A 13,220-nucleotide genomic window follows, 5' to 3' on the forward strand; every position below is an offset into this window, starting at 1 on the left:
ACTAAACTGGTAAACATCCTTGCATTTTAGATACTGCAGCATCCACATGCTCTAACTGTCTTTGAAGATTTTGTGTACTGGAGTGACCGCTATACTAATCGAGTAATTCGGGCCAATAAATGGCACGGAGGAAACCAGACAGTTATGATTTATAACATTCACCAGCCTTTGGGGCTTGTGGCAGTCCATCCTGTAAAGCAACCTAACAGTAAGTTCAGCAATACAACTTTGGTAATTACAAAAAGAAGCTATGCAGTAATGTCATACATAGGCAATCCTGGAATCAGTCTTGTCAGCAAATGGCTGGCTTAAAACAAGCAAATAATTCATACTACTGACTAGCAACTGAAGGTCCTTTCAGCCTGTCCAACCTGCTGAACCAGCCTGTCCCACCTGTGTTTAGGGCAGGTAACCTAGGCAGCATGTAAGCATAATGACTAGCCAAAAAGAATAATAGGGAAGTAGTATGTGCCATTTTCCTGCACTTCATTTTGAATGTTTTTATAAGAAATTTGGAGCATTTTAATTTTTAAAATTTGTCCCTGTGGCATACCAGACTCAGTTCTTTGTATGTTAATAATATAATTCTTTTAGACAAGATTACTGTCATCAACCTTCTCTGAAAGCACTTTTGCATTGTTTTACTTAATGAAATAATAATAATAAATAAATCCCTTCATTGCATTCAAGATTCCCTGTGAGATCATGTGCAGGTGATTTTTTTTCAGATGAAAGGCTAAAAAAAAAAAAAAAAAGAATTTTTTTTCTTTTCTTTCTGTTAGGTAGAGTTATCTTCCAAATAAGACTTTTTGTCATTTCATGGCATGACTTGTAGAGTGGGAAATATATTGACAGGAATATTGTCGTTCATTGTTTCTGCATATTTCTTGTGTATAGAATGTTTTTGATTAATAAATATTACAATTACTTACTTTTTCTTTTTCCTGAAAACTTTCATACTGGAGAGGGTGGAGACTTGCATCTGAGTAAGGGGCTAGTAATTTCAGCACTATATTTGTTTTGGAAGAAAACCTTCCTGAGTCATGTTCAGTGCTAAGCGACTTAGCACTCTCACTGCAAATTGTTCAGTCACCAGAGGGTACCATTAATTTATGCATCATAGTTCTGGTTTAAGAGGTTTTATTTTACAACCCAAGGTTTAAAAAACTTTCTGCCACTGATGGAGAAAATTTTTTATTTTTCTTCATTGTATTAAATCAGTACATTTTATGATTTTTCATTTAGAATTGTTCTATTGTACTTTATGTGACCAGACAGAGAAGAAGGGAATAATGCACTTGCAAAAGAGCAAGACATGCTAATGTTTGCAAATAAAGAAATAATTATTTGCTGATTGAAATTCCAGATGCAGTATTAAAACTGTCATCCGCTCTTCTTTTTTTTGTAAATCATTAGATCTCACACCAACTAGAGTTTAGATTCGTTATGCTCATGAGATGAATTATTTTCTTACAGTTTGAGTTCTGAGTTTATGCCAGTTTTTAATTGTCGTCTAGTTAATTTGCTTTCAGTTCTTTTTAGTTTTTGTATTAGGATCAACTGTGATCCTGGAACTTCCAAGCTGCTTAGAATAAAGTCTGCTGCAATTGCTAAGGATATACTCAAAATCTGATTTTTATTTTCTTACATCCTGAAAAATCCTCTTTAGCAGCAAGTTTGTGGAAGTGATCTAAATGGTTGAATTTTAGTGTATAGTAATAATAGCAGTCAGTAGAGACCTCCTTCACTGTCCTTTTTACATTTTACAAGCATAGACTGACAGTTTCAAAGTGATCCAAGAAATTATGCATTGAACTCCCACTACCTTTGGACGAGATGTAGGCAACTATTTTATCTCTTTAGTTTTCTCCAAGAAGCTTCAGTAAATAATTTAAATCCCTCACCTAGAAGAGTTATAATGATCAAAGACTGAAAATCCTGCAGAACTCCTGGTGCAGTTAAGAAAAGTTTGAAAAGGAGTTTGAAAGATTTTGTACAATGAAAAAAAATTGAAAAGACCACTGTGATCATGATTACTGTTTTTACATGAGAAATTATGTCTTGTTACAAGTGTATTGTATTGCTTGTGGTTCTTGGAAATAAATTTTTTAATTTTAAGGAAATAGCAAAACTGATTCAGTGGTGGGTTGATATTATCAGTAGCAATGACATTGAACATTCTTTCCAGTCGCTCATATTGTTACAGTAGCTAATACTTCCCTTTTTCTTTTCAGGTATCAATTCTTGTGCATCATCCCCCTGTAGCCACCTCTGCTTGCTTTCTTCATCTGGACCACTTTTTTTTTCCTGTGCTTGTCCTTCAGGATGGATGCTTTCCCCTGATAACAGGAACTGCATGAGAGGTAGGGCAGTAATAATGAGAGATGAAAAAAAAGACCTGACATGGTCAAATCCATCCCTCTGTCAGGTAAAAAGCATCCTTCAGATCTGTGATCTGCTGCTCATGAAATCAAAGTTTGGGGCCATTCCAGGCAGACTTCATTTAGGGAGCATGGAATGTACTTGGCCTAAAGGTTTGGAGCCAGGTTCTGGAAAGAACTCAGTCAGAGATTCAGATGCTTCATTTGGGGAAAATGGATGAACTAAATTTTCTTTTAAGCACTTTAAAGAAGCCACATTTTAAAATTTCTCAACACATTGAATGTTTTGCTGTTGGAATACATCTGGAAGGAGCTTAGTATCAGTTAAAAATGAAAACATACTCTGGCAGAATGTTGTCCTCATAAATATTCAGCTTGGAAACCTGTTTTTAAGGGTTGCAATTGTAAGTATGTCGGGATGCAGGACTAGATCTTGGTCATTCAAGTCTGTTTTCTTCTTGTCCTTGACTACCACATCATATGTCTCCTTTTACCAGTTAAGCTCCAGTTTAAAATTGCTTTGGTTTCTTGCCCCTGAAGCTCACTGAACCTCACAATTTTGGTATTGGGAAGCCTTATGATTTTCTGTTCAAATATAATCTTTCCCCAGTTTATGCCCATTTCTTATGCCATTTTTTTCCTTCAGGATAAATAGCGTCAGTAGTCCCCCTTCATCCCTGATACATGTTCTGTTGTATATATTTGAATTGATTATCTCATTCTTTCTCAACCTGTATTGTGCTAAGAAGTAAGTCACGATCTTTTGGTTTCCTCTAACCAGGAGAGATGCTCTCCCTGTTCCTCATCACTGTCTTAAGCTTGTCTGAACTAATGCCATTTGGAATTCAGATCAAAATTTCACAGCTTGAGCTTTTTCCTTCTCCAGTGTAAAAAATCAGTATGCCAAATGCAGGAAGTCTGGAAACACAGCCTAAAATTACACATGCTACAGGTGATGCAGCTGTAACAGAGCTAAACATTGCCAACAAAACTTCCTATCAAAAAGTACCACTGAACTTTCTTTGAACAGTCCACAGACCTCAATGATTTGTAAAAATCATTTAGCCAATTAATTTTAAAAAAAGTCACAGAAATTCAAATTACTGGGAGGCTGTTTGTGACCAGAAATTTGACCAGATTAATTTTATCAGATGAAGCATTCATTATCAAGTTTTCTATCAGCTGTACAGATATAAAGTGTGGTTTGGTGCCTCCCTAATAAGGAAGCTTCAAATCACTGAAATTTAAGTAGAAATTATCTGGGATGAGCTAACACTAGAAACCTCTGTCAGTCCAAAGATCCTTTTCTTTTAAAACTATCTAAATTTTAAAAGCCATGTCATGCTGTTTTGCTGTTTGATACTTAGCAATGTGTTCTTTAAAGAGCTGTATTGCATTCACATTTTTCTTAGCAGCAGTAAGAAGAATTACCAGTTTATAGAATCTGAAATGAAGTGCAAGCTTGTTTAATCTATTAAAAAAAGAGGGTTTCTTTTAGAAATATGTACTGGTTTTAGTATGTGCAGGCTTACAGAGAGGGATCATGATGAAAGAAATGGAATATGGCAGTGATAAAGCACACGCATGTGTAGAGGTTGACCCAGTTCTGCTACTGAATCAAGCTATTGACAGTTCTTATTTCCTGAATGTTGCAAAGTTCCCTGTGTCTACTTATGTGCAGTTGTGGCCTTTTTATAAATTACATAATTGCTCCATATAAATTGTGTAAGAGAAAAATAGAAATATCCTTCTATGAAGCACAATTCTTCTAAACTATATGGACTTATTTTTTATTTTTAGATGGAATTTATACATTTAAAACAATATGTAAAAAACATCTACAGATTTTGGGAATTTTTAAAAATAATGTACTTGCTGAAGGTCAGCACATCAGAAAAAGTTATAAAAAATATGCTGATTCCTTTCATGGTAAAAGATTTCAGTTATTGCTAATGATTACAAAGGAATAGGCATTTGCCACTTCTCTTCTATGTTTACAATGATCCTTATCCTTGCTGTCATTGTTTATGTTAATAGGCCAGCACAAAAATTCAGCAGAAATATTAAACTGAGCTGCATGCATTTAGTTGCCCAGTGTCTCTACAAAACAATGACATTGCTCATCTCTGCCTACTTAGCTTGTGTATTAAATACTGCTAACTTTGTGTTGATGAAAAGGCATTCATTCTAGGATTGCACCATTTCTAGTTTTATGTAAGATGAAGAATGCTAATAATATAAGATTGCCTTGGCACTTATTTTACTTTAAACCGCACTTCAGGTTGATATTAAAGATGGTAGTGTAGCAAGCTGGCTTTGAAACAAAACAAGGAATTTGTGCATATTAAACTATTGTATTAATATGCTACATTTGCATATTTAATATAACAATACATGAATTTTACATGGATGATCATTTGTCATGCAAACCTGTATTAAGTTTAAGAATTGCAGATGTTGTATTAATGTCTATCTGATCAAGTTACACAGATTTTAGATCTGTATAGCTCAGCAAATTTGCTCTGTTGTCCGCTATACAAATGAAGAATAATCAGACTATATAGATTTGCATAGGTGTTAAACTTAAAGGAAGCAATCAGCAGAATATGATTTGTTTAAATGAGACTATCCAACTTCTAAAGTACAGTCTAACCTAGAGAATTCACATATCTGTATTTCAGCAGGATTCAGTGGTGTTATACTGTGTACAATTAGAAAGGGAATAATGACTCCAGGGTCTTGTATGCATTGGAACAGTTTCACATGAATTTAACTGTTCCTTGCAAATGTTCTATAGAAGAGCACTGGTGTACCAGATTCTTAGGAAAAAAATAGAAGTCCAAGAATTTCACAGTCAGAGCTAGCTATATGTCTTCGACAATTTTTCGCCAAGATGTGATTTTTGTGCTGAGACAAGTGATATCTAAGCTTGTGTCAAATTTGACAAATAGTTCCAGCTGCCAGAGAGAAACACAGAGAATAATTTTTGAGACGTGCAATGATGCTATGATTTGTGGTTTTTCATGTCAAAATTTTCACTGCAACATTTATATAAATGTATTAAGCAGCCAGTGAAGAAAAACAAAACAAAGTCTTTGATCTATTATAAAAGAGGAAATGGGTTACTGCTACCTTCTATGCAGCACCAGCCCAGTTACCTATCAAGTGGTAGCTTGTGCCTATGGAGAGAAGAGGCTAGAATTTATTCTCCAAAGGCAAAAGCACAAGGAAGAAGGGAATTGGTGTTCAGGAGGTGCTCTTCCGCTACTGCCTAGAAGATGAGAAATGAGGTTGCTGACTCACACTTAATACAGTTCTCCAATGCATTTTCTCAGATCACCTGACTAGATGCCCTTTGTTAACAAGATTTAAGCATAAGGGTACAAGTTTACCTAAAAGTAAATACACTGTAAGGGAGTATGTCTACTCCCTTAGAGATAAAACAAGAAAACACAGTACTGCAGTTATATTTAATAATAAAGATCAGCGATTGTCACTGTGACATTGTACCTTCCTTGTGAGTCCTGCTCAATAGGCATTAGAACCCATCTCAAGGGGGGAGAGGGGAAGCATATCATAATGCCATTTTCTTGATCAGAAACAACTCTGAATTACATTATATGTTTTCACAGTTGAACACCCTTTCCTTATTGCTGTAAGAGATAATATAGTTTATGGAATTTCTCTGAACCCTGAGGAGAAGACGAATGATGCTATGGTTCCAATAGCAGGAGTTCAAAATGGTGTTGATGTTGACTTTGATGACTCTGAACAGATGATTTATTGGGTTGAAAATCCGGTAAGTTAGTACTTGTGTTCAAAATGTGCACTAAAATAAGGCTTCTGATTCTAAAATAATATTTTTGACTGAAATATATTAGCATTGCAGGTAAGAATTTTGATAAATATAATGGAAAGGAATGAAAGGTGTTTTTGGTGGTTTTTTTTTTTGTTTGTTTGTTTTGGTTTGGTGTTTTTTCCCCCCTAAGATAAGACAAAGAAGCTTCATCTCCTTTGTAAATTAGTTTTCATCTTTGTCAGCTGAAATATTGAGTTAATTCTATTTCCGGCTCAGCCAGAAACATGAACAGGAAATATCGGAAAGCATTGACAGAACCATACTCTCAGACCTCTGTGCTTTAGTCCACTCTTTCTACTCTCTCTTGACTTAGGACTTAATTCTGCAAACACAGCCAGAACACTTCTCCATGGGAGCAGTACATTGGTCAAAGTGGCACTAAACATTAGAATGAAAATACATGCATTTAGTCTGAGCACTTAATGAATCATAGAATCACAGAACATAGTAGAGAGGCATCTTTTTCTTTAAATAGAAGAAAACGGTTGCAAAGTCACAAAAATTTCCAGGTAGCACATATGAGGCTTGTAGATCTAAAAAATAGTTTGAACTAATTTTTAATAGTTGATTATAATTGTTTGACTAGCCGTTTTTAATGCTTGTCCTGAACTAAGAAACAATATGTGTTCCCTAAGGCTAACTTGCCACAAAAAGTTCCCAATTTTTGCAGGATGGACACTTCAAAAAAAATATCTGTGGCAGTCTGGGAGATGAATGTGGTGGGAAACTGCTGACTCAGCAATATGTGTTCACTCTTGGAAACTTAAAAGAGGTTCTTTTTTCGGGAAAAGCAGTGGTTAGGTCCTGGAGAAGTATAATGGTAGATCAGGAGATTTCCATGGTTATGTTTTACAGAAACAATTCACAGTAAATTGTTACCTTTCATCCACACAAGATTTACATTTTTTTCCCAACTCATTTCCATTACATTTTGTAGGTTTGAGGTAAAAATAAGTTTAAAAATCAGTCATTTTAAAGCCTTTTCTGTGTCACTCATAAGGGAATTATAATTTATTTAATTATTTATTCTTTTAAAATTAGAATGTTTAGTTCCCATGAAGTATTTAAATAGACCTATTTAAGCAAACTTTTGCCCAAGGAACTAGATGAATACTCGGGAATCTATTTGATCCTCCATGCAGTCTGAAAAAATGTTCGTGACAGATCTCAGCCAGCAGATACAGCTGACATTTACAAGAGGTTGAACAGTTCTGTAGGAGGTCATGGGCTGATATAACAGAGCTGGCAAGTGAAATGCCAGATGCCTCCGCAGGCTGAGTGCGGGTAAGTGCTGTATTTTAGTTAGGTCTTGATCTCCAGCCTGACAAATGCGTGACTGTGGGCTGTGCCCCTTACCTGTACCCCTGACCTGCAGGTCTCAGGCTGCTGTTGTTCCCAAACACAGCTGAGACACCTGTGTCAGTCATGGCTCGTTCTCTGAAAAAAGATATTTCTCTAGTTTCTAATGACAGAAGCGTATTTGCCTACTTAATTGTAATCCTTGTCCATTACCACAAGGCCTCTTCCTTAACACCCTGTTTTGCCTCCATCCATCGCGTGTTTGAGTTTTCCGGGGGCTGGTCTACACTTGCGTAGTTTGTAGCTGTAATTTCACTGCTAGTGTTGACAACAGTTGAAGCTGTAGTTAGAGCTCAAGTGAACATCCATCAACTTGTTCACTCTGTCTTAAGAAAACTCAGGGAACACAGATAAATATTGGAGTCCTCCCGATTCTACTTGAAAAACACGTCCCAAGTATTTTTATCTTCAGCTGTTATGTTCCATAGGTTGTTAATTGTAAATGTCAATAACAGGCAGGAGAACTCCTAACTGTCTTTGAAGTGCCTATCATACTATACACTGTTGTAAATATTCAACATCCATCAGGCTCTCAAAGTAGGGTTTATGTTGTACCACAAGTTATCCTACTTTCCTACTTTTTTTCTGTAGAATCGAGGACAGGTTAATTTGGAAATAGCACTACATTTTTAGGATTCAGCAAGCAGCACTCTACCAGTGTCTAAGAAATTGTGCCTATTTAAGGCAGCAGTGAATTTGGCCAGGAGTTCTTGTTCAGGTTTTTGCCATCTGATACATTGATTCCTTTCGGAAATACCATTTTCAGTTCTGCCCTGAGATACTTAGAACTGGGGTAGTGGGTCCCAGTGCTACCTTGTCTGGGAGCCTGCACCCACGGAGTGAGATCTTCCCAGGACAGATGCAGCATGTCTGCATCAGTGGAGAAGGAAGTAATTAGTGAGGGGAGAGAACTGATTTCAACTCTCACTCACAGCTCCCCTAACCCTACAGACCTCTTCTCCAAAAGGTTTAAAAAAGTGCGATAGCTGCTGGTATTTCAATTCTGCATTAATGCTAGTTGTGAAAAAGTCGCATGATAATATGCAGGACTTCTGCAGAACTCCTTCAAAACTGACATAACCTGAAGAAAGCTCAGGAAGGCAGCTACAGTAACCACGTCAGACCTTTATCTGGCTTGTCTCTGTTTAGTCCTTGTTTGTATCATGCTTTAGCATCACACACTGTAGCTAATACCATAGAATCTGCAAGTGATAAGTTATCATTTCAAGGGTTACCTTTATGAAGAAAGCTGCAAGGATAACCTTAGTCTTGATTCTTGCTATTACAGCTTATTAAAAATTTGGTTCTTAAATATTTATGCATGGAGAGAACACTATTTTCCTTCACTTGATTTCAGGTGTATTCAAGATGGTTAACTTGAGGTATCCTGGTAAAAATCTTTTGGTAATGAAATACAAATTACAGAAGTGTGACTGTACATAGCTTAAATATATGTAGTTCAATCTTTTATAGTATAGTAATTTTATTTCTGTCGATCAGGTTTTGGTTGGTGAATGGTAATGCCTCTTTACACTGGATAGTTATGATTTACAATAATATTTTTACCATGTTTATGCATTGAGCATATACAAATACATTTCCCTCTACTAGATTATTGTTTTGCTAAGAAAAGATTGTAATATAAAGTAAGTGCTCATGTAGTCGGAATAAAACAGTGTTTTCTGCTCTTGACTTTTTTTTTTACTTTTGTTCTCTTTTTCTTCCAAGGGTGAAATTCACAGAGTGAGGTCAGATGGAGCCAACAGGACAGTTTTTGCTCCAGCAGCTGTTATTGGTGCTCCTTTTGGTCTGGCATTGGACTGGATATCTGCAAACCTGTATTACAGTAACCCAGGAACACAGTCAATTGAGGTACTTAAATAAGAGGGACAATCAGAAAGTAAGAGCCTAGATTTTTCACTGCTATGTATACAGGTTGAAATTAGTAATATTATTTTTAGTGAAAAGCTGAAATTAGATTTATTTTAAAATGCAAACAGACTGTAGAAAAATATTTTACAAACTTAGAGATAAACCTAAATTTGAGCATAGTCAAAAAGATTGAAAGCAGTATATTCTGGGAACTTTATTTGCGCATAGGTCTCTTCGCCCCCTCCCCCTTCAAGTCCTTAGGCTTCTGGTGTTTGACACCCAACCTCTCTGATCAGTAGAGTTACTATTGTTATTACTATTATAACTTCAAATCAATGAACCCAATGCAGTGCCTCTGAAAATAAAGGAATGTTGCCATCAAATGCAGTAAGATCCACTCCCAAATGCTTTGACATCGTATTATGTAGCTTTCTGGAGACTAGCAGTCTGGGGGTATGTGAAGGATAAAATTGCCATTTAGTGTAGAAAAATAGAGGATAAGCAATATAGAATACAGTGAATAAGCCCGGTCATTGATGTCCTTGTCCCAAAATATAAATACATACTATTAAATTAAAAGGCAGCTAATTTAAGCAAATAAAATTTGTTTAAATACTTTCTAAATCAACGTTTTGTCAACCTGTTCATCCTGTAATACTTTCAAGATATTATGGAAGCTGAAAGATTAACTATTTTTATACCTAGGATGCTTACTTGTTAACATAGGCAGGTTGTGAGCTGCAGGCAGCTCATTCAAGGGGTGCAACGTTAGAGAAGGGAGATGGTTAGGGTACAGAACAATGTGCTTTTTCTTCGTAGTATTTGAGAGAGTCTTTTGCAATTTCAAGTCCCTGTAGATTTAGGCTTCCTTCCTTTAATTTGGAAATCTATCACAAGTTCTGTATTACATGCTCTGATGAGTTCAATGTTTGCATAGGTCCTGAAGCTGCATGGTGACGTAATGTACAGGAAAACACTGATTACCAATGATGGCACCTCTCTGGGCGCTGGCACGCCGATTGGTTTGACAGTTGATCCAGCAAGAGGGTAAAATTCCAAAATTGCTGTTGTCTTTGCACATGAGTATGTTCTCCACATTTTTCTTAATTTTTAGAGTCTTCAGCTTCCATCCTGGATTTGACATGGTTTTGTTTTCTTCATATTTGTGCAGAATTTATTTACTCTTTTTAAGCCCTAGAAAATAATTTCCTGGCTTCATAAATTGTTGAATAGATGTTCATTCTCCTTAATTTACCATATACTTAATTTTTATACGTTATTTTTTTTAATTTAAAAGCATCACAGAATATTATGATTGTGAAAAAAAATCTCTGGAAAATGGGAACCCAGAGTAAAGAGAACTTTAAAGACTTTCTTTATAAGATATTATAAATATCTTGTGATGTCTGTTTTGAGGCTTGTTTGTAGTAGAAAGACACACTACATGGGAAGAATGTCACATGTTAAATAGCATTCCACTAAATAAGATTTTACTGCTCTCTCCTAAAAAGAGCTGTAATTTGCTTTTTTTCCAACAGAGTACTCAAAATTGCAATATGACGCTTTTTTTTTTTTCCCTGAAATCACTGTATTCTGTAGGACCATATTAGTAATGAGAGAGTTCTGCTGGTGACTTGGCAGGCTTTCAGATAAATTGATGCCTGGCTTTTTGTCCCTAATTGGGAGTCTGGCTGCCCTGTGCCCTAGGTGTTCTTCAGCAACTGAGGCCCGAGCAGTGCACGTATCCCCCAGAGCCAGATGATGGAATTCTGTTTTATATAGATTTTTTGAACTTGTAGTTTTAATTCCAAGTTGGAATCAAACTCACTGCTGAGACCTTGCAGCCATCTGTGAAATAGAATTATTATTCTCCTACTTTCTTATTGTAGTCCTAATACTCTACTGAATTTACCTGCTGATGGTATTGTGGGTGATGCAGGGGAGGATTTGTATTTCTGAAAATGATTTGACAGGCAATGTTCTCTTTTTCAAGAGAAACAGGCATTTCTCTTTTTCAAGAGAACAAATATTTTTCTCTTTTTTCAAACAAGATCTCTTTTTCATTGTGTCCCAGTTCAAAGTGATCTCTGTTCAGCATGTGCTGAAGTATTTGGCTGAGGAAGGAGATGGATTTAAGCATATGCTCAAGTGACTCTGGTCCATTGATCTCTGTTATCAGCTTTGCTAACAGATGTGATAATGTGTGTTAAAGGAAGCTGTACTGGACAGACCAAGGAACTGACAGTGGAGTCCCAGCAAAGATTGCCAGTGCAAACATGGATGGATCAGGCATACAAACCCTCTTCACTGGCAACCTTGACCATGTAGAGTTCATTACCATTGACATTAAGGAACAGAAATTGTACTGGGCTGTCACAAGCACAGGAGTGGTAGGAGATTTTTTTAATAATTACTTTTTTACCTGTTGATCTGTCTCTGTGTCTGTGGTTCACATGACTAATTCAGATACTTTAGTTTACTCATGTAACTAGGAGTTGCAGGATCAAGCAAAATCTGAATAACTGTTGTTACTAGTCACCATTAAAAATATGTGATTAATTTGAATGAAAAAACAGAAATCATTATTGGCATCCTGTTGACCCTTTCCTTCCTACCTTGTACATAAAGATTTCATGTACGAAGAGATTTTAGTAGCATATGTTGCATTTTAATTTTGTATTGTAACATTGAACTTTTATTATAAGAAATGTAATATGAAACTTTAAACTGATTTCTTAGATAGAGAAAGGCAATGCGGATGGTACAAATCGTGTGACTCTGGTGGTTCATCTTTCTCATCCGTGGGGAGTTGCCGTGTATGATACGTTTCTGTACTATACTGATCGAGATTATGAAGTTATTGAACGAGTTGACAAGTCCACTGGAGCAAACAAAGTAGTACTGAGAGATAATGTCCCAAGACTGAAGTGCCTACGTGTGTATTACAGAGAAAGTGAGTATTTGCTACAGAGATATTTCAAGATATCCAACTTGTGAAAACTCGAACTTTCCTCAGAGACAGAATGCACGCTCTTTCAAAGCAAATGGTTTGATCAGGCTTTCAGGAAAAGTGTCAGAAGCATTTACCTGGTTTTGTTAAAAAGATGTTCCACCATTCAGTTAAGGCATCTATTGGCAGATGTAATTTTACTAAAAGATTATCAATGTAATATTGAGTAAATAACAAATTTTGGTGCTTTAGCTTCAAATTTGTATATCCGTTTTATCTGATTCTTGGCCCCATTGATCTTAGATGACAAGAAACCAGCAAATCCGTTGCTAACACTTATGTGCTAAAATGTATAGTGGTTAAGATCTTTATTTTTGTCAGCTGGTTGTTAATACTATGCAAGTATATGAATTTGGTTATAAACCTGTGGGAGTTTGTGATGATGCAGTTCAGATTGTTATGTCTTGCCATGTGTGTCTTTCACAGATTCTGCTGGTTCCTCAAATGGCTGCAGTAATAATATTGGAGTTTGCCAGCAGCTTTGCCTGCCCGTACCTGGTGGATTATTCTCCTGTGCCTGTGCTACTGGTTTTCAGCTAAATCCTGATAACAGAACCTGTGCCCCATACAGTTCATTTGTAATTGTTTCTATGCTTTCTGCAATTAAAGGATTTAGTTTAGAGACATCTGATCACTCTGAAGCCATGGTACCACTGGCAGGAAGAGGTATGTGAATATCATAGTAGGAAAAAATTTTTAATGCCCAATATTTTTGGCATTTCTTGCTGGCATAGCACAT

At 36.2% G+C, this 13,220-nt stretch overlaps 1 protein-coding gene across 1 annotated transcript in view; it reads left to right on the plus strand.

Annotated features, from left to right (window-relative positions):
- The window catches only part of LRP2 (LDL receptor related protein 2), a 132,562-nt gene that overhangs the window by 63,465 nt on the left and 55,877 nt on the right, over window positions 1–13,220 (plus strand). The window contains 8 exon segments of the mRNA XM_068408324.1: window positions 31–208; window positions 2,235–2,363; window positions 6,014–6,180; window positions 9,328–9,471; window positions 10,409–10,518; window positions 11,684–11,861; window positions 12,211–12,424; window positions 12,908–13,147. Coding sequence (XP_068264425.1) covers window positions 31–208; window positions 2,235–2,363; window positions 6,014–6,180; window positions 9,328–9,471; window positions 10,409–10,518; window positions 11,684–11,861; window positions 12,211–12,424; window positions 12,908–13,147 — 1,360 coding nt within the window.

This window comes from Nyctibius grandis, chromosome 9, assembly GCF_013368605.1.
Source record: "Nyctibius grandis isolate bNycGra1 chromosome 9, bNycGra1.pri, whole genome shotgun sequence".
NCBI lineage: Eukaryota > Metazoa > Chordata > Aves > Nyctibiiformes > Nyctibiidae > Nyctibius > Nyctibius grandis.